The 23010-nt window shown below is 34.3% G+C and overlaps 1 protein-coding gene across 1 annotated transcript in view; it reads left to right on the top strand.

Moving 5' to 3' along the window:
* Positions 1–23010, top strand: part of MDGA2 (MAM domain containing glycosylphosphatidylinositol anchor 2) — an 873596-nt gene that overhangs the window by 526658 nt on the left and 323928 nt on the right. Inside the window, exon 4 of the mRNA XM_054592473.1 lies at positions 17815–18011. Within this exon, the coding sequence (XP_054448448.1) occupies positions 17815–18011 (197 nt within the window). The remainder of the gene's footprint in view (positions 1–17814; positions 18012–23010) is intronic.

Genomic DNA, 23010 nt, shown 5'->3' with positions numbered 1-23010 from the left:
ACTCAATATTGTTGCTGCTACTTCTACTGCATGCTACTAGAATGGATCCTCCAGGGTCCTTACATCTTTGCATCAATAACTTCCATTTCAAAGTTTATAGTGGATGCGTTCAGTTGGGTAAACCTGTGTCATGTGTTCACACTCTCTCTACAAAGAAAGCTAAGGAAGCTAGAATAGAATGTATCTAGCATTTTTTTTTTCTGGTGGGAAATGGGAAGTGTCAAATATATCCGGATGGAATTCAGATGTTAGCCCCCATACATGATGGAGGCAGCTATTTACATATTTTTTCAAGTATTTACAGATCCCAAATCAAAGGACAATGATATAAGTCCAATTTTTTAGGCCTTCGTTGACTCCTCAAGATTGTGTCTGCTTCTTTTATAGTTAGCTCCACCCCAGCTCTTTTGGCTGACAAAATATGCATATTTTTTATTTCAAGAGTCCCTGTTTGCAAATTGGCCAGGACAATCCAGTTTTATTAGGCAAATAGTTAAATCAACAAACTTCATTGATTTCATGATTTATAGTATGAAATCAACCTCAAAATGTTATTTGTACCTAATGAGCTGAATATAATTTCCTTTGTAAACTTTGTGATTTATCTGACAATTTCATTGGATCTACTCTAATGTCATGGGTTATTATACAGTCATTTAAGCAAAATTACGTCTCTTCCTTTCTATCAGCCCCACTCTAGCCACCCCGACACCTGTAACAGTCATTTAACTAATCTCCCCATATTCACTGTTGCTACTTTTCAATATATTCTTGGCATTGAAGCCAGAGCAACATTTATAAAGTCAACTTTGTTTATATAGCACCCTTCTTCAAAGCCTTCAAAGGCATTTCACTGCCTAATAGCTACGAGACCGTTTTCCACTGAGCCCTGTCTACCCGACAAGCCTCACCCCAGACTTCTCTTCTTTCTTTGCCTTTGCATCAGCCATGCTACTTTTTTGATTCAGTTTCTGGATTTCAGAAGGGCTCTGCCTGTACCAAGGGCTCTGAATACTCTACCCTTCGCCTGAAATTCTCTTCAGGCAGCCCTCACCCCATCCATCATATGCACTCTCTTCCTCAGGGGCAGCTGCCCTGATGCTACAGACTGGCATGTGTTCCTTTCTACAGGTTCTCATAGCATCCTATAGCTTCCTTCTAGCACTTATCATATTGTAAGTAAGTGATTTTTAACGAAGTAAATATTTAAGTGATTATTTAGTGTTTATTTCATCAGAACATAAGCTTCACAAGGATAAAGTTAATGCTGCCCTGCCTTCCTTCCTTCCTTCCTTCCTTCCTTCCTTCCTTCCTTCCTTCCTTCCTTCCTTCCTTCCTCCTTTTCTCCCTTCTCTCTGTCTCTGTCTCTTCCTATTGAAAACTCAGTGTCTAGAGTAATTGCTGGAAGATATTAGACAGATACTCATTAAATTTCAGTTGCATGAATTATTAAGATGGAGAGGGAAACAGTGAATGATTAATGAAGAATATATGATATCATAAAAATAATCACAAGTATAGGCAAAAAATGCATTTTAAATTATATGCACTCTCATTTTTGGACTAGAAAGGAATATATCCAAATTTCATCTAGATTATTAGTGTTATTTTTAACATCCTTTCTTATACTTTTCCATATTTTTCTATTATGTTTGTTAGGTAGCTGTTAAGAAACAAAAACATGTTTAAGTACACAATTTTGCACTGGATACACCAGTCCCCTTTATATTAGCTTGGTGAATTGAAACATTTATTAATATTGCTCATATATATAAATCTGCAAGCAAGAATGTTATCTACCCTACTTATTTTGTTGTTAATTTATACAATATGTATACATTACAAATGGTTGTATGTATAAAACATATGGTTGTACGGAAAGTACATTTATGAAAAATTCACAGATAATTCACTAAATTATGATTAAAATGTAATTCCTTATTGAAATGCAAATTTTCAGTCTCAATTCTTAAAATCTAAGTAATGGGGAAAAGAAAAGATATAATTCTATATATTTTGTTTTCCATAGATATTAGGTTTACATTAAGAATAATAACTTTGTTAGTATAAATAATATAACTTATTGGAAAATCATACTTATGACACAAAATTATATTGGGTTGGCTGAAAAGCCCATATGTTTTTTTTCTGTAAAAAAAGAGAAACATTTCCCATTTTTACCAATAACTACTGATTTGGATATTTCAAGTATGTTGCCTATCTCCTGCGTGGTAAAAGGTCGATTATTCTCAGTTAATGTCTTAATTTGATCGCTGTCAACTTCAACTGTTCTACCTGCCCACGGAGCATTGACTAGAGAGGCATCTCCAGCACAAAACTTTGCAAACCACTTTTGACATGTTCAATCAGTCACAGCACCTTCTCCATACATTGCAGAAATCTTTTTTTGCATTTCAGTTGTATTTTTACCTTTCTTGAAATAATAAAGCATAATATGCCAGAAATGTTGCATATTTTCTTCCATCTGCAATATTAAAATGACTACACAAAAAATCACTATTTGTGATGTTTATTTTATTTAAAATTTAATCATGTATTTTATTTAACCCAGTATATCCAAAGTATTATTTCAATGTGTAATCAATATGTTTAAAATATATTTTCCATTATTTTTGTATACAAGTTTAAGAAATCTTGTGTGTATTTTACACTTACAGCACATCTCAATTTGAACCATAATAATTTTTTTAAATGTCTGCTGATATGACAGCTGTCACAATACACTCTAACAAAATTGTTTCGAATGAAGTTAAAGACAACTAAGCACTACTAGAGCCATCTTGTGTAAAAAAACAAATAAACTTTTTGGCCAACCCAATATTTATTAGATGGAGATATTTTCTCATGATCATGAAGTTGAATTAGTCACTCTAGATATAAAAATGATGAAAAAGAGAGGACTCTAGATGAATTGTTATATCATTGTGGATTTCTAGGAGGTGTTCTAAGAAAGAAAATAAAATAATTGGTATAAACAAAAAATAAACTACTGATAGAATTATAAAACATTTTAAAATATAAATATATTTATATAATATATGTATAATGTCAATATTAAATACTTATATATTAAAAACTCCTTAGACTCTAGAAAATAAGTTCTAGAATGTTTGGAAGAATATGAAAGTAATTGGATATCAGTTAATTATACAAAAATTAATAGTTTTTTAAATAATAACAATGGTAATAAAAATATTTCACTCAACTTAAAAACACATGAAATATTAAGGAAAACATTCAATAACAGATAGAATCCAAATTAAGGCTATATTAATTTATATCTAAGAATGTAATATACATTCTGAATTCATGGACAGTACATACCATGTTATTGAATGACTCTAACAAAACATATATATAAAATAAATAAATAAATTTAATGAACTCACAAATCATTCCCAGGGTTCTGTGTGTGTGTGTCTGTGTGTGTGTGTATTTAAAATTGAGAAAAATAAAATAATATAGACATAAGCTAGAAGACAGATCCTGAGAATGACCTAGAAAGTGTGAGATAAGATGGCAGCAAGAGACTGGAGCAGAGTGAGTTGTCTTAATAAAATTCAGAAGCTAAAAAACTACTGTATCATATTAATATAACTTTGCATAGAAATAGGCAAATTCATACAACAGAAAAGATAAGCCAGAAGTAAATCCTAATACATATGAGAATTTAATATATGATAAACTTGGTGCTCAGTTCACTGTGATAGAATGCAATATTAAATTGTGTTATTATTACTGTATCTCCATGAGAAAGAAAAAACAGAATTAGAGCTTCAAAACACATGCTGTTCAAAATTCAGCCCTGGATGGAAGGGTGTCCAACCTTTTGGGCGTCTCTGGGCCACACTGGAAGAAGAAGAGTTGTTTTGGGCCACACGTTAAACACACAAACACTAATGAAAACTGATGAGCAAAAAAAGGTTTTAAATAAATTTACAATTTTGTGTTTGTCTGCGGGCCACAGGTTGGACACCCTTGCCACTGTCAAGACTTCACATACAATCTAGGGGAAAACTTGACCTGCTTTATCTGGCTTTAACAACCAATACCACACACAAAAAGGTAAGCAGATTTCATTACATAAAAATTATTTTGTCTACGAAAATATCTAAAATTAATAGAAAAATAGTCACCAAAAGGTTATGCTCTATAATATTTAAAGATATTTTAAAGTTTTAAAGAAAAAGACCACTAACCTAAGAGAAAAATAAAGAATATGAGTTGGCAGTTTAAGGAAGCAAAAGTTTAGGTGGCCATTTAGCAAATGAAAACACTTAAATTTACTAGTGGCCATACAAGTGTATTTGGAACTGACCGTGAGCTGCAACCTTACACAATCAAGTGCACAAAAATTTAGAAGAGCAAGTTATTATGCTTGAGATGTAGGAAACATACCTGTGGTGAAATATGCATTTTTTTTTAAAGAAACCAGGCAAAATCAGTTATAACTACTTGCAAGCCAGCTTCTCAGTTATAAAAATTTCTCCCATCAAAATGAAGCCATCAATTTAAAAGTACCATACATGTTCAGAGACCATTAACATGGCATTATTCCCAGAGGCAAAACACTGAAAATAAAGTCAGTACACACAATAAAATATACAGATGATGTACACTTGAAAACTATCTAATCATATTAACTAATGTCAATACAATAAATTCAATAACATTTTTAAAAAATAAATAAAAATTAAAAATTGAAGCTGGATTAAAAAATAGTAAGCTCAGCACCCATAAAAGAGTAATGGTTAAACGAATTATATACATTCATGACCAGGATTATGGTACCTAAAAATATAAAGAATTAGTGCTCTAACTTGGGGATATTTCTATAAGCTATTTTGTATGAAAAAAGCAAAATTTTTAAAAAATGTGATAGATTAATTTTTACAGAAAGATAAAATTATTGTGCATGCACTTTGTGTGTGTGTGTGTGTGTGTGTGTATGAATATATGTACCTAAAGAAAAACATAGAAGAATGCCATGATGTTAACATTTGTTACATAGGGAGATAAGAGTATGAAAGATAGTAGTGGAATCAGAGGCAACTATTAAGAAGAAAAATACTGAAATTTATAAAATATGTAATGTGTGCATTATACATGCATTATCTATACATATTATTACATGTTTCTGCATATAATATATAATGTAATAATGTTATATAATGGATATATAAATATATACATAGCAAATGCACATTAATTACTATTGCACATGTGTGTATCTGTATCTATATCTACACATACACGCACACACACAGAAAATGCAGGTCCTTTGTTATTATCATTTTTCAGGAATTTCATAGAAAACTGTTTAATAGAAGAAAAAAGGAAAATCTTGAGATAGTTTCCCTAGGCCAATTGAAAGTTCAAAAACTGTGTTCCCAGAGTAATACGCAGAGTCATCTAAATAATATTGGTTTAAGAGCTAAAAATGTGGTATCATATATTTTTTTAAATTAGAGAAGATACAAAGCATTCTAGTTTGTGTGAGTAAATGAGTAAGAATGAAATCTCAAGCAAGAATCTACATCTTATAGATAGCTTTCATTCTTATAAAGGTCCCATTTTGAGAATTTAGTGGTAAGTACTAATTTTATCTGTTTTATTTTATGTATTATCAGATAAAATTACTCATTGCTCAAAAATTACTTGCAGGAAAAAATACAAAACATATCTTGTTGTCAATACTTATACAAAGTTTCTCATTGATTTATCCCAGAAAACTGCTTTTGTATTGTTAACAGAAGAAAGGGCTACAAAGCATTGACAATGATGCTTTGTTTACAATGAAGTGCCTTGTTTTTGATTGTTGATACATCTAACTCTTAGTTTTTCTTTTGTATAATTTCAGGTCAACTTAATTTTATAAACTATCTTAGCACATTCATCCTATAGTTGTAGTAACATAAATTTTTACCCATCAAGTGAAAAAATAATATTGTTGTCTAACTTCAGTGCCTCCAGTGTGTTGTGTTGTTCTTTTCCTTAAGAAAACAAATTTGGATTTCTTTTTTGCATAGGAATATTAAGATTTCTGGAACTTCCAGAAGAAAAGGATGTATCTAGTACAGTATTTAGTGTGTCTTTGCCATCTGGATTTTCAGATTCATTTGGTTTAATTCAAAGATTAAAGACAGAAAAATTGGACCAAATGTTAGAATAAACCTCTGTGGAAAACATGCTTCTGCTGTGGTTATTTTTGAGATTAATTGATTCTTTAGCTTGTAACTACTCCCCGTGACTTCAGTTGCAGTTAATAACTGATTAACCATAAGCACATAGATTAATTGTTCCAGTGCATGCTGGGTTAACGCTTGCATGTCACTGGAGTTCTCCAGTCTAAGTGTAGAGTAAGCTAAGAAAATGCTCTCATGATTTAGTAAACCTTATCTTGAACAGGTGTATCTAATGTACAAGAAAGGTAGCTTATATTATCATTCCTTTTTATTTTCTTAAAAGACTTTAATTTCCTGGCATTATTAATCAAACAAAAAGCTACCAGAATATTATTTCAGTTACAAAAGGGTAGTTATTGTATTTATAAGGGAAAAAGTAATTTTTTTAGGTTATCATACTCATATGTATGAGTAGTAACCTTGCTGAAAATTAACATTGATTATATTTGTTATGAAATAGTAACAAATTACTCTTTACATTAGTTTATTAGATCATTATTGAGTACTTGTGTTTATTATATTGGGTTCTAGGGCTACACACATGATGAAGATATGGATATCATGTACATGGGGTATACTGTATAAAATACTATATTAGTTATGTTATTAAATATATTGAAAACAACTACTCAATATCAAATAATAGAGTAAATGATTTATATTACTTTATGAATGTGAAGAATTTTGACCTCTGTTAAATAATAGAAATCATATGCTCTTTACTTTGAAGAATATTTTGCATTTTTTGATTTATATTATCTCTAGATATTTGAATTTTACTACTTAGCCTATAAAATTAAAAGAAATAAGTGCAGGTAAAATATCAGCAATAATAGAAAATAGTCTAATATGGTTTCGTAATATTATCAAAGTGATTTTATATGAAAATTTACTATTGAATGAATATAGAGAGGGATCTCATGCTCCCTGAACTATAAATAAAGACTGTAGAAAATTAGAAATGCTAACCTCAAAGTCCTTGGATAAAACTGTATTGCAGGTACTCTCTCTAAATCTTGGGAGTGTTGGAAGATCCCTTTCATAAAAGTTGTCATTAGCTGGAAAGAGCCATCTAACCCAAGGTCAAATCTCCTCACCAGGGAAGCCCTAATCCAGTAATTGATTAGTGTTCTCTGTAGAGCAACTAGGTAGGACAGTCTGAAAGACACTCTCAACTCTATAGCTCTTACGGAATCATCTGGAGACTTTGTAGTGATGCATCACAATTTAACTCCTTTCACTGCTTAAAACTACTTTTTTTTTTAATGCCACCATAAAAATTGGTTCTGAGTGCACTCCCCAATAAATTCCCTACATGCATTATTTTCATCAAAGAATCATATTTTTAAGGAATCATTTTATATAGTACACTCTATATAGAGGAAGCACACTCTAAAATAGAATGCTTTAGTGATAGAGACAGAGGTAGATAGAGTTTAGCCCACTAACTGACAGGCAATGAAAACCCATTGCTGGTGATGGGTGGACCATTGATATCCCTTGAATGTGATAGTAAAAGCATTAAAACTTTCACTGGTGGTGAACAAAGATGGGCACCAGTGGAAAGTAATGCATCGTGAATCTAATACCTCAGACTTTTGAGGAATTCAAGGGAAAGTAATAATTATAGGGACAATGAAATCAGTTCCTGCTGGGTCCTATCCATGCAGTGGAAAAAAAGAATGAAAGGCTGAATGTGGTTAATCCTGAGTTGAAGGTTATGGTGTGAGAATAAGAAAGCTTCTTTAGCAGAATATAAAGAGACATTTATCTTCTATACCCAGAAGTCACAAAGGCTGATGATGAGGCTTAGAACTTGTTTAAGATGTAGCAGGGCATCGGAGAAGCTGATATCCTCAAACCAGCCTCTGAACCATGGTTGGAATAAGTGGAACTCTGACTTGGGTGGTAGAGTACCTCTCGGTTTATGATTTTAGGAACCTTAAAAATGTAGATCTTCCTAAATCTTCTAGGCTTAAAAAAGTTGGCCAATTTTCTCCCAGTTAGAGGCTATCACGTCCATCTCACTTAAGGATGATGCAGAAACTTCTCCCTTTTATGTTAATACATATACCCTAACCTCCATTCCGAGCTCTCAGACCAATATATAAGGTCAATGGAAGACATTATTTAGCCATTGGAAATGCTGCATCTAAAAGAGAGGGACTATGCTTCAAATAAGCTGCACAAGCTAGCCTGTATTTACTGGCAGGAGTCAGGGGAATATGCATGGAGATGGATCCTGAGGCTGCTGGATCAAGTGGGATGAAGAATAAAATTAAATAAGACTAGGTAGGGAGAAGATGATCAAATGGAGATGAAGAATAAATGTGTATTGACATGGCAGCATTGTCCCATGATATAAGATTTAACATATTGGCAATAATAGCAGGAGATAGTGCTTACTAGTAGGATATCTCTCAGAAACTTGAGAAAAGAGTAGTTCTCACTAAAAGAACTATAAATGCCAGAACTGACATGCATATAGTAGAAAAATAAAGGATTAAAAGACTCAGATGTGTGAATATACAGGTAGAGTACAGAAAAATCATCAGCTCAATATATCCTGTGTAAAAGCTTGGAGGGCACTGCAAAAACACCCCTAAAGAATGTGCAGATGACTGAGATACAAGCATCACTTAGAAGCTAAGAGGTGGCTGTTCTCTGCAGGCAAATGTTGATGACAAGAGAAGAAGAGAAGCTATTACAGAATTGGGCTTCCTGATAGAAATGGGGATGCCATGATCTCAAAATAATAGAGGCTAGGTTGTAGTGCTTAGCTGTCATAAGCAATGTGGGCACAATTACCTAAATGAACAATTTGAAATCTATCCAGAGCTCTGGACTCATAAAGAGCTATGCAGATAGTTAATAAAACATAGCATCTCTTCGAGCAAAATAAATGGACGATCAACAGGGATGTTACCCAATCTACACAATTAAAGAAATCAGATGGACAATTGGCTGAATAAAGTTACCTAATAAAAACTCATGACTCCTCGCCCAATTTCTGAACTTGAGGTAATTTTCAGACTTTGAACTCTTTGACTGAAGAGGAAACTGAGTCACCAGAAAGAGCCCTGCAACACCATACCATAGTAAGTAAAAATGGTAATGATTTTCCCAAGTCTTTCTCCAAAGAACCTATATCCACTTACTTGAATAACCATATACTACGAAAAGTGAACTTCTAAAAAATTTTGAAGATTTTTGTACACAGCATCCAAACTGACCTTGATGCCTAAGATTCTACTAAATCATTGTGCCCTTATGCTGTTAGATTTGGGCATATGGGTGCCAGGTAATAAATGGGATTGTGATCCACAACTAGCTCATTCTGTGTTTACCACTTCACAAATCCACCCTGTTGTCATTTACCTAGTTTTCAACTGTGTCGTTGGAATGGACATACTTACTAGTTTTCAGAACCTCCATTGATTCCTTGCCCCTGGGGCATGAGAGCTATCCTAGTGAGAAGTCCAGTTTGAAGCCTCTGAAATGCTCCCACTTCCAGCTGAGACATAGAAAACATAATATAATATCCCAGGCGGAATAGCAGTTAATGCCACTCATAAAATCCTAGAAGATGTGCAAGGGGTGGTCCATCTCATATGCCATTTATTGATTATGTTGTCTCCTGCTGAAACCAGAGATCCTGGAGGATCATAGTGGACTATCTAAAACTCATCCAAGTAGTGTCCTGATTGCAGTTTATGCCAGATATGGTATTATTTCTGGAGTAAATTAACATGGCTTCATATGTGATATGTGTCCAGTGATCTAGTTAGTGTGTTCTTTTTCCTTTTAGGAAAGAAGATCAGAAATGATTTGCATTCATTTTGGACAGACAATAGTATACATTTGCAGCCTTACCCTAAAGCTAAATTAAATCTCTCTTAATTTTATAACATAGTCCAAAGGGATATGGGCCATGTGCACAGTTTACTAAATATAATATCATTTTACTGTGTCAGTGAGGTCATGATCCTCAAGTAAGATGAACAAAAAGTAGCTAGTACATTGGATGTCTTGGCAAGATATGCATAACCCAGAGGGTGGGAATAAGATTATGAACATTCAGTGACCCACAATGTTAGTATAATTTTAGAGATCCAGTGGTCTGGAGCTTGCCAGGACATTCCCTCTGAAGTAAAGCACAAGTTGTTGCATCTCGCAATTCCCATCCTTTAGAAGGAAACACAGTGCCTGCTACGTATCTTTGGGTTCTGGATCATATTCCACCCTTGGAAATATTATTCCAACCCATTTATCGGGTGATTTGAAAGGCTATCTGCTTCAACTTTGTCTCAAAGTAAGAAAGGGTTCTGTGGCAGGCCTACACTGTAAGTAAGTGGCCTGATCCTTGTCACACAACCCTGGAGAATCTATGACATTAGATATATTGGTGCTGGAAAAGATGCTGTGTGGTTTACAGCAATCTCTATAGGAGAATCATAAGGTAACTGTTTAGGATTTTGAGTAAAGCTATGCCTCCTGCAGTCAAGAATTATACACCATTCATAAAATAGCTTCTAGTATGCTACTGGGCACTGGAAAATATAGAGTGTCTGAATATGCAACATCTAATGACAATCTGGCCTGAACTGCCAATCAGAAATTTGATTTTGTTATTTCTATAACACCCACTCATAAAATATGATAGACTCATCAGTAGTCTGCCATTATATGGAAGTGGTACAACCAGGATGAGGCATGGCCAGGGCCAAATACCTCAAGTAAGCTGTGCAGGCAAGTGCCCGGACCCTTGTGGCATATATCAGTATTATACCAGTCTTCTTTCTGCATTCCTATCTGGCTACATAAAGGGTCACTTATGAGCAGATAGAGGAGAAAAAAGGTTAAACTACTTTCATGATGGGTCAGCTCCCTATATTTACACAAGTTAAAAATTAGATTGCTACTTCACAAGAATCCCACTCTAGGATTTCCCTGATAGACAAGAATAAGGGAAAATCTTCCCAGTGGGTAGAACTTTGGTTCAGGTGGTATACCTTGTCAACCAATTTGTGTGGAAAGAGCAGATCTGTTAAAGTATTTTGGTGGACCTGTGAGAATGGCATGAGGTATGATAATATTTGCATTGTATATTAATGAGCACAAAAAAGTGTCGACAGCAGAAAAATCACAAAACAGTGAAGTAGACAGAGTAATGCAGATAGCTGATATCAACCAGCTTCTGTCATGGGCCATCCTTAGCTGGCACAACAGGCTCATGAAAAAAAAATAGTCATAATGCTAAGAATGGAGGCTAATCATAAGCTTTAATCATGGATTATCATCGTGAAGATTGGTATATTCACTGCCACTACTGAATATTCTGCCAGGCAGCAACAGAGACAAACACTTATCTCTTGATAAAGCAATGTCCTTTATGAATGCCAACCATTTCCTTGGTAGCAAGTTGAGTACATTAGACCTTTATTACCCTGAGAGTGACAGTATGTAGTTTTGACTGAATTTGACATGTATTCTTGGTGTGTATGTTTCTGCTGACCTTGGCCAACAGCAGCCTTATCAAAAAGCTTTTTAGAATGTTTCTTTCTTAACACAGGATTCTACCTAACCACTCATGGGACCAGAGCACAATTTGCAGACATGAAGATGTAACAGTGGAAACATTGCCCTGGGATTCTTTGATCATATCATATTCTACACCACCTAAATATGCCAGATTATTAGAGTAAGATAATGTCTTTTGTATGAGGCCAGCTGAGCTTTGGATAGATAATATCCAGTAAGAAGGGTGTGCTGTCCTCTAACATACAATATACATCCTAAATCAATTACCATTATTATATGATGCTTTTTGTTCCCTATAGAATGCACAGGTTCAATAATCAAGGAACAACTCCACTTACTACCATCACATTCAATGACCCACTTGGGGAATCTCTATTTCCCTTCCCGCTTCTATGAGCTCTTCCAGTTTAGAAGCCCTAGTTCTCAGAAAAGGAATGTTAAGCGACACAGCAAGTGTCCCATTAATCTTTAAGCCATGGCTGCAACTCATTACTTTAAGCTTTCTGTGTCAGGAAACTGTAGATAAGAGGGGTAGTCATCATGGCATGAGTGGCCCATATAATCAGCTGGAGTTAGGACTGTTTTACACAGTGAGGCAGTGAAAAATATTTTTGATACCCAGTTGATGCACTGAGTCATTTCTTAGTATTTTGTTGCCCAATTTTGGTGTTAAATAAAGACATCAGTAATGGCTTGAGAAGGACATGGTGACAAGGATATCAAAATCTGCAGTGAAAAAGGTCTAGTAACCTGACCAGCTACTTTCACCAAAAGATGTAGTAACTCAAGATGACTTACTGCTACTAGCAGAGGTTTGGTCATGAGTTTCAGGGAAAGAATTTGTCTCTTTAACCTGAAAGTATAAGATGAAGCAGCAAGTGCTGATGGAGAAGCTGTTGCAAGTTATCCAGAAAACCTAGCTAATAAACAAAGGTGGCTACACTAAAAAAAAGATTTTTTAATGCAGAAAAAGAAAAGCCTTATATAAGAAATTGATGCCACCTGGGACTTTCATAGCTAGAAAGGAAAAGTCAATGCCTAGTTTGAAAGCTTCGAAGGACAGGCTGACTCTCTTCCTAGGGGCTAATGCAGCTGGTAACTTCAAGTTGAAGCCAATCCTATTTTAATACTCTGATAATCCTAGGGCACTTAAGAATTATGCTACATCTACTCTGCCTGTGCTCTATAAATGGAATAACAAAACCAGGATGACAGCACATCTGTTTACAACATGGTTTACTGAATATTTTTAGCCCACTGTTGAGACCTACTGCTCAGAAAAATTATTTTTTTCAAAATGTTTCTTCTCATTGACAATACAGCAGGTCACCCAAGAGTTCTAATGGAGATGTAGAAGATTGATGTTGTTCTCCTGCCTGCTAATACAGCATCCATTCTGTAACCCATGGATCAAGGAGTAATTTTGATTTTCAAATATTATTTAAGATATTCCTTTTGTAAGACTCTAGCTGCCTTAGATAGTAATTACTTGATGGATATGTGCAAAAGAAAAATTAAAACTTTCTGGAAAAGATTCACTGTTCTAGATAACATTAAGGAATTTTCTGATTCATGGGAAGATGTCAAAATATCAACATTAACATGCATTTAGAAGAGATTGTTTCCAACCTCATGGGGGCTTCGAGGGGTTCAAGATTTCAATGCAGGAAGTAACTGCAGATGTAGTAGAAATAGCAAGAGAACTAGAATTAAAAGTGAAGTCTGAAGATGTGACTAAATTGCAGTTTCATAATAAAACTTGAATGGATGAGGAATTGTTTATTATGGATGAGCAAAAAAAGTCATTTCTTGAGATGGAATGTACTCCAATTTAAGATGCTGTAAAGATTGTTGAAATTATAATAAAAATATAGAATATTGCTTAAATTTAGTTAATAAATTGGTGGCAGAGTTTAAGAGGACTGACTCCAATTTTGAAAAGTTCTCCTGTCAGTAAAATGATATTAAACAGCATTGCATGCTGCAGAGAAATCATTCATGAAAGAAAGTCAACTAATGAGGCAAACTTCATTGTCTTACTTTAAGAAACTACTACAGCTATCCTAGTCTTCAGCACTACCACCCTGATCACTCAGAAGCTATCAACATTGAGGTAAGATCCTTTGCCAGCAAAAAGAATATAACTCACTGAAGGCTCACATGATGGTTAACATTTTTAAACAATAAAGTACTTTTAATTAAGTTTAAAATTTTTTTAGACATAACGTTATTACTCATGTAATAGACTATTGCAGCAATTTTCAACTGGTACCATAAGAATTTTGAAAACATGCAATACTTGACTATATAGTCAGGGGTACTGATCTCTTTTCCCTTTGACTGTCAAATAAAAAAATGACAACAGCCAACACAACAATAGCCATCCAATGTAAATGAATCAACATTATACTTATTTTTTGTCACATTGGCAAAAAAATATATTTTTTGGTATGCTGTAGAATTTTATTAATTAGTTTATGTGTGCCATGAGGTGAAAAAGGTTCAAAACTGTTGGACTACAGTGTAGTGTAAATGTAACTTTTAGATGCCCTGACAAAAAAAATAGTATAATTCCCCTTATTATGATACTTGCTTTATTGTGGTGTCCTAGAACTGAACGCACTGTATCTCTGAAGTATACCTGTACAGTTTCTGCACAGATAGTACTGGCTTAGAGGCTTTTTTCCAAAAAACTTGACTGAAGGCAAATTCACATATTCAGTGTGCATTCAGTTATATAGAGGGTATATGTTAAATATATTTTAAGTGATATATTTGTATATGCTGTTTAAACTGTATATCACATATATATGTATATAAATCGCACTTAAAGTATATATTTTAGCCATGCCATTATTTGACTTACCTAAAAGATGCCTTGTTTTTTGCCCTGGCTTGTGTGGCTCAGTTGATTGGAGCATCCTCCTGTAAACTGAAAAGTCACAGGTTTGATTCCTGGTTAGGGTACATGCTAGGTTATGGGTTCATACAAGAGACAACCAATCAATATTTCTCTCTCACCCTGATGTTTCTCTCTCTCCCACACCCTTCCTCTCTCTCTTCCTCCCTTCCCCTCTCTCTAAAATCAATGAACATGTCCTGAGGTAAGGATACAAATAAAAATAATAAAAATAAACAATACCTTGTTTTTGGCATATTTATTTAAAAAAGTCCTTTAAAAAAAGGACTTAGGATTTTTGTAAAGTAGGAATTCTTGAACATTGGTGAATCCAATAAATGATCCTGCCAATGCAACGGTCATTAAGATCTGTTGTCACAGGATTAGATTCTCTGATGGCCAGTGATCCAAAAATTACCCAAATCAGGCAAGAGCACATTTAAACAATTGTTCAGGTTTTGTGTATTTGTAACTTAACTTTTTGTCACTGCCACCAGTAAGGAAAGATCTAGAGATGCATCAATAAATAAATGCAGGCAATTAAAATGTTATTAACTATGTAAAACCCAAGGAGAGCACCGACATTGTTATACTGTTTACCATCCAACTGTTTTGTTTCTAAACTTTCTGGCTTCAGAATTTTCTTTCAACATAATACAGCTCATTTTATAAAAATGAGATTATGACCGACAGCAATTGTTCAAGGAAAACTGTCTATAATTAATCACAACATAAATTGTTTACATTAGTTTTCAAGTCACTAAGGCTGAATTCAGGTAATCAGTCTTCTGTAGGATTTGATATCGTTTAAATACCTGTACACTTTTCATGATAATGCTAGCATCCCTAAGTACTCCAATTTATTTAAACCAAACAGCATGTATCACTGTACAGCTAATAGAGTAAATTTAAACAGAAAGGTCCTAAAAATTACTGAAAAGCAGCAGTTGTTCTTTAAATTTATACAAGGTAGAACTGTCTAGCAATTCACATTTGAAAACTTTTTTTTTAAACTGGGGAAATTTAGGATTCTGCTTTTTATTTTGATTCCTTAGGGTAGCTATTACTTTACTAGTTTTACTGGTTTTCAATTATTTTAATATATCAAAAAGAATCTTTTCTAGGGAAGGATGTCTTTTAAATATTCAGGGTAGCATATGCCCACACACCACTATTCATATGTTTTTATAAATATGATAGCTTCTTTTCAGATTCCACATAAAAATGCTGGTCATGTAGAAACATTTGATAGCCTGAGAAAATGGGAAAGTGACATTTACCTATTTAAAATGTAAGTGCATTATGAATTGCTGAGATAAAGGTATAAAAACAACAAAGAATTAATGGGAGTGTAAATGAAATCCTATTTAACAATAATAATAACTCACTTTTATTGAGCACTTACCATGAGCCAAGTCTTTATGGGCTGTCTCATTACATCTCCAAAACTCTGTGAATATGTATCATGATTATTTCCATTTAATTGGTAAAGAAATTTAAGACCACAAAGGTTAAATTACCTTTTAAAGTTGTAAAGCTTAAGGAGCAAAGCTCAATGAAATTAAATATGTAATTAGAGCAAAAATTTTTGCATCACTCTTAACAAGTATAGATGAAGTTTATTAGCACATGGAACCAGGAGCTCTTGTTTTATTTTCCCCATTTTTTTATTGAGATATAAGTGATGATATATAACATATTAATTTCAGATGTATAACATAATAATTCACTATTGGTATGTACTGTGAAATGATCATCCCAGTAAATGATCATCCATCACCATACACTGTTACAATTTTATTGCTCTTGTGATGAGAACTTTTAAGATTTACTTTCTTTGCAACTTTTAAATATGCAATAAAATTGTTGTTTTAAAGCAAGTACACTTCTTAATTTCTTTTTCTCTTAAGAAAAGAACCTGGGCCATGGTATATCAGGAGTTGGCAATCTATGACAGACAATAGCCCATGGGCCAAATCTGGCTGCGACACTTGCATTTGTAAATAAAGTTTCATTGGAACTCAGCAACATTCATCTTTCATTCACTTCGACTATATTGTCTTTGGCTGCTTTCACACTACAATGATAAAGTTGAATAGTTGAGCAAAGACTGTGGGACCCACCAAAGCCAAGATACTTACGCATTGGTTTTTCCAGAAAATGTTTGCTAAGCTCTGTAGTATACATCCCTTATTCAAACACTTAGTTCCAATATTCAGAAATAGAAACATTAATGCCTTTTTTTAAGTTTTAAAAATTTTATTATAATAACGCAATATGAGATTTACCCCTCCCTTTTTTTAAAATTTTATTTTAATTTATTTTTTCAAATACATTTGTCTCTGCCTACCCCCACCACTTTCCCTTGCCCCCTCCCTCCCTCCCTCCCTCAGCTCTTCCCCTTTGGTTTTGTCCATGAGTCCTTGCTATATGTTCCTTGACTTTCCCCTTCCCTTCCTTTTCCCCGCCCCCCCCTCCCTCCTTCCCTCTTGTCTCTCTTGATTTCTTTTCCTTTCAGTGTTGCTGGTCTTATTTTCCTTGCATCTTTGTATTGTTGGTTAGGTTCCACTTATAGGTGAGATCATATGGTATTTGTCTTTTAATAGTACCTTCTGTTAGCAGATTTCAAATTAGCAAATGTGGTCTGGGATATAAAACCTGAAATGAAGGAAAAATTTAAGTCAGTATATGGTCACATTTTCTTGCTATAAATATAATAACTTATAAACATAATTATTTGATTATTTTAATACACCAGTTATAAATAATTGGAAGAAGTATGTTAAGTGAAAAAATCAACTGAGCCTCTTGATATTTATTTCTCTGTCACTGTGGTTTGTTGTTTTAATGAATCTCTTGATTTTGAGAATTTTGAATTCTGATATCTCACTTGGAGCTCTGTTTGATGTGGCGGTTGGCAAAGTGTTGTAAATATGCAAGGTCATTTGTACTATATCAACAACTAGAGATCTGGAGAAATTACTTGCCTTTACCTTCTATCATTGGAAATTTCTCTGTAAATAAGTTCAGTAAACAATATAAAATGAATATTGTGATAGGCAATAAAATCATTAAGAGTATGCATCTATGGTTAGTTTTTAAATGCACATGCTTCAAAAGCAATGTAACTCATAACATTGTCACTTTGTTGTTTTTATTTTTTTCTAGATTTGGATGATCCTGTAGTAACTGTTCATCAAAGTATAGGTGAAGCTAAAGAACAGTTTTACTACGAGAGAACAGTATTCCTCAGGTGTGTTGCCAATTCCAATCCACCTGTTCGGTACAGCTGGAGACGTGGCCAGGAGGTGTTACTACAGGGATCTGATAAAGGAGTTGAGATTTATGAACCCTTCTTTACCCAGGTAGGAATTAAAGTATAGTATATCCACCATTCTCTGACTAGATACTTTCCTAGTTTAAGCAGCATACAATACTATATCTATTTAAAAAGATAGTTTCTTCAAAACTGGCCTTTTAAAAAAACAATATGTTTCTGACTGAATGATCAGATGACTCAAATAATGAAGAAAAATTTGTTTATTTTTTATGTGGTAATTAAGTTTAAAATGTTAACTCTTTAAAAATTTTTAAATTAATTACCCTAACATATATTTGTTAAAAGTTTACCTAGGTTTCTCTATAAAGTACCTAATTATACATTTGTTAGACTGCTTTTTTATGTGAAAAATATTTCTTAAAAGAAGAGACTTTGATTTTCCCGTATCAGTGGTAAATAAGTTTTAAAGGAATGAAGAATCTAGTTGAGATTTATTTCACTTTGGTCTTATAAAAAATACAATTTCTTTTGTTTGTTTTTGGTTTTTAATTATTTATGAGTAGCACCTTAATTCTATGAAAACTAAAACATCTAGTGAGTCATTAAAAACTTATTTAATAAAAGGATAAATTGAATTAATTTTCTGTAGCGTAAAATTTTCCATAGAGTGATATTGCCTTCTAAATGAATATCAGACTTTGCTATGCTGCTTAACAAACGCTTTCTCTGTCTTTGTATGTGCTGGTACTTCTGTTGTTGGATTGTTTAAGTTAATTCTCTTAAAAATATTTAAGAAACAAACAAGCTTTCATTGCAATTCTGAGATTCATCTGCTGCAGTTGACAATTGCCAATAACATACAGTTATAGCTCCTACTTAAAAATATCTTTCTTGCCTTTGGTTACTTGATTATGTAGTTTATCTCTCTTTCTGAAATGGCTATGTATTTATAGCTTCCCAATAATCATGTAGGAGAAGAAATATGTCAATATTTTTACATTATATATGTACTTAATTTGTTAATATTAAACATATTTTACAGGTCAAATTGGAAGAAACTCTCAAATAAAAGTACATGGAAAATTTAGTACTTATAGCCACCAAAAATATTGGCTTTTTCATAGATGAAATGTCATCAACGATTTTTCTTCATACCATGCATGTTGAGATGCTCCACCTGGGGCTGCCATGCAGAAATTCACCACACTGCATGCCATGGAATAGGGCATAGGTTCCTAACTGGCCTAACACTTCATTACGGAAACTCCAAACATTTGAGTGATCATTTAAAATGTAAACTTTTTTCCTGCCTTAATATCTCTAGTGGACATGAATATTAATAAATAAAAACTTCTTGGATGGCTTAAACCAATAAATATCTCTAGTGGATGCAGTGTATTGTAGCCCACAAGATGACGTACTCTCTCTTACCTAATCCTTTAAGTCTCATATAATGTTCTGAACACACAATCCCTAGACATGCTGAGAGTTTGCACACTGTTGATCCTGCCATGTAGGATGTCATTTACTTAGGTGCTATGGCAGGATTGTTTTGGTACTGAGGACACATTAGTACTTCAAAAGGCCTTCATGGGCAAAGTTATCTGAAGTAATATCCCTTTCTTTCCATAGTTACTCTTTCCTAATACCCAGTTTTGTTTTATTTATTTTTCTCACAGACCAGAAACTATCAAATTATCTTGTGTTTGAAATTAACCTACTAATAATAAAGGCTTTATCTTTTCAGCAGCTAGGACATTGCCTTACCCATGAAAGAGTCTCAATATATATGTATTAAATATTGAACCAATACTCCTATAGAGACTTCTGGCTTACTAGTTATGGGGTGGTTACAAGGGACTCCAAGTTTCCAAGTTTCTAGTAATTCCTCAATCATTCTATAACTCCATCCTCCTTCACCCACTAAAGAAAGCTTTATGAATTGTGAATTATAATGATGTTATAATTGAATTCACTTTAATATATTTAATTTCCAAACTATGACAATTTTCTAGTTATAATTAAAAAAATAAAATATTTTATTTTGAAGTAATTTTAGGCTTAGAGAAAAGTTGCAAAAATAGTACAGAGTTGCCTTATATGCCTCATCTAGCTTCTTCTAATATTAACATCATATAGAGCTATAGTACTATTAGCAAAATTGGGAAATTAACATTGACACAACACTGTTAACTAAACTAGATGTTATTCAAATACACTAGTTTCTCTAGTAATGTTCCTTTTCTGTTGCCTTATTCTATCAAGGATCCTTCATTGCATTTAATTTTTATTTCTTATACTCCTTCTTTAAAATAATGGGTTGTCTTAAAAACAGATTGTCTTTTTTTTCATTAAGTTCTAGGTATATTTTATATATTCTGGATACAAATCTTTTGTTAGACCTGTGCTTTGAGATTAGTTTTTCCAGACTGTTGGTTTGCCTACCTATTCATTTGCTTTTTTTCATTTAATATATTTTTGAATTTTTATTTTTAATTATAGTTGATATTCAACCTCATTTTATATTAGTTAGAGGTGTACAGTATAGTGGTCAGACATTTATATAATTTACAGAGTGCTTCCCCCGATAAGTCTAGTGTCTGTGTGATAGTGATGTCAATATTATTGACTATATCTCTATGCTCCACTTTACTCACCATGACTTTTTTGTAACTACCACTTTGTACTTCTTAATCCCTTCACCTTTTTTTACCTAGCCTCCCAACCCCGCTCCCATCTGGAAACCATCAATTTGTTCTCTGTTTCTATAATTCTATTTGTTTTATTTGTTCATTTACTTTGTTCTTTAAATTCCAGACATAAGTGAAATCATATGGTATTTGTCTTTCTTTGTCCAACTTATAATTTTTAATTGGTTTCTAGTCCAATTCCACTGTGTCATTAAGCATACTCTGAATAATTTAATCTTCAAAAATTAATTGAAGGGACTTCAGGTCAAGATGGAGGCTTAGGTAATCATGGCTATCCTCCTTGCAAAGCCATATCAAAATTACAACTAAACTTTAGTACATCCATCACTCAGAAGCATCAGAAAATGAAGCTGAATGGAAGACTGACAATATAGAATTAAAGAAGAGACCACATTCATTCAGACTGGTAGGAGGGGTGGAGACCTGGAGACACAGAGATGTGGAAAGGGCTGGTCCCATATCCATGAGTGTTGAATAAAAATTTGGGAAGAATATCTTGGGAGTGAGGGGTCCTAGCCCCACACCAGAGCCCCCAGTCTAAGGTTCCAGTGCCAGGAGGAGTTGTAAAAACCAGAGGGGATTGGGTTGGTGGAAGAAACTTCTGGAGTCCCAGGTGTTTCTTCTTAAAGATCCCGCACACAGATTTACTCAGACTAACTCCCTCTGGGCTCCAGCACCAGGCAGCAACTTGAAGGGCACCAGTGGCATATGGGGAGGAACTAAAGTGTCTGGCATCAGGACGCAAGCTGGGGGACAGCTTTATCCCAGACAGAACTGCTGGCAGAGGCCACTGTTCATTTTCTGAGCCCTCCCCCCAACATAGCCATAGAGTGATAGCACGTGTCTGAGACTTCATCAACCTAGCTCACATGGTTTGCCCCACCCTGCTGATTCCCAGAGGCTCTGTCCCACCCAACTTACAGGCCCACCCAAACTGTTAGTGGTTTTTTCCATATGAAAGGCTTGTCTTGACTCATGCTTCAGATCTTCCTAAATCCTTTCAAACAACCTACAGCTGGCCACAGGAAACACAGGCCCCACAGCTTTTTCTAAGTGTTCCCAGGCCTGGTACTAGGAGCAGATGGCCTTGTGTCACACTCTGGCCTTGTTTGGGCACCTCCAAGCCCAGCACAAATAGCAGCCATCTGCAAATCACTTTATAGCTTATGCTAAGTGGCCCCAGGCAAACACAAGTGGGGGATAACTTTAACCGGCAGTACCCAGGAAACCCCAGAGGACAGCTACAGACCATATTGGAGCACCACCATCCTACAACCTCCACAAGCCATGGAAGGAACAGATTGGTGACCAGTGGTCACAGCCTGTCGTTGCAGCTAAGTGGCCTGGGTAAATCCCTCCCATTGACCTGCCAAAAACAATTAAAGCTCAACTTCAAGAGGAGGGTGTAATTCAGCCCACACGGAGGGCGCACCTTGAGTACCCAGCTTGGGTGATAGGGTAGGCTGTGCCACTGGACTCTACAGGACACTTACTACATTAGGCCACACTACCCAGACAGGAAGTCATAGCAGCTCTACTTAATAGATAGAAACAAACACTGGGAGGCTGCCAAAATGAGGAGACAAAGACACCTGAGCCAAATGAAAGAATAGAAGCAAATTCCAGAAAGAAACTAAACAAAATGGAAATAAGCAATCTATCATATACTGAGTTGAAAACACTGGTTATAAGGATGCTCAAGGGACTTAGTGGGTACCTAAACAGCATAAAAAAAAATCTAGTCAATGAAGGATACATTAATTTAAATAAATAACAATTTACAAGGAATCAATAGTAGAGTGGATGAAGCCAAGAATCACATAAATTATTTGGAACATAAGGAAGCAAAAAACAACCAATCAGAACAACAAGAAGAAAAAAGAACCCAAAAGAGTGACATAGTGTAAGGAGCCTCTGTGGCAACTTCAAGGGTACCAATATTCACATCATAGTGGGGCCAGAAGGAGACAAAAGAGCAAGATATTGGAAATCTACTTGAAAAACTAATGAAAGAAAACTTCCCTAATTTTGGTGAAGGAAATAGATATGCAAGTCCAGGAAGCACAGAGAGTCCCAAATAATATGGATGCAAAGAGGCCCATCATATCATAATTAAAATGCCAAAAGTTAATGATAAAGAGAGAAACATGAAAGCAGCAAGAGAAAAGCAGTTAGTCAGTTACAAGAGTGTTCCAATTAGACTGTCAGCTGATTTCTCACTCAAAGATCACTCACTGCAAAAAAACTTTGCAGGCTAGAATAGATTAGCAAGAAGTACTTGAAATGATGAAAAGCAAGGACCTACTACCAAGGTTACTGTACCCAGAAAAGATATAATTTAGAATTGAAGGGCAAATAAAGAGCTTCCCAGTC

Source organism: Pteronotus mesoamericanus, unplaced genomic scaffold, assembly GCF_021234165.1.
Source record: "Pteronotus mesoamericanus isolate MK-2021 breed Mesoamerican mustached bat unplaced genomic scaffold, CSHL_Meso_final contig_100, whole genome shotgun sequence".
NCBI lineage: Eukaryota > Metazoa > Chordata > Mammalia > Chiroptera > Mormoopidae > Pteronotus > Pteronotus mesoamericanus.
This window is presented reverse-complemented; position numbering and strand designations above follow the sequence as displayed.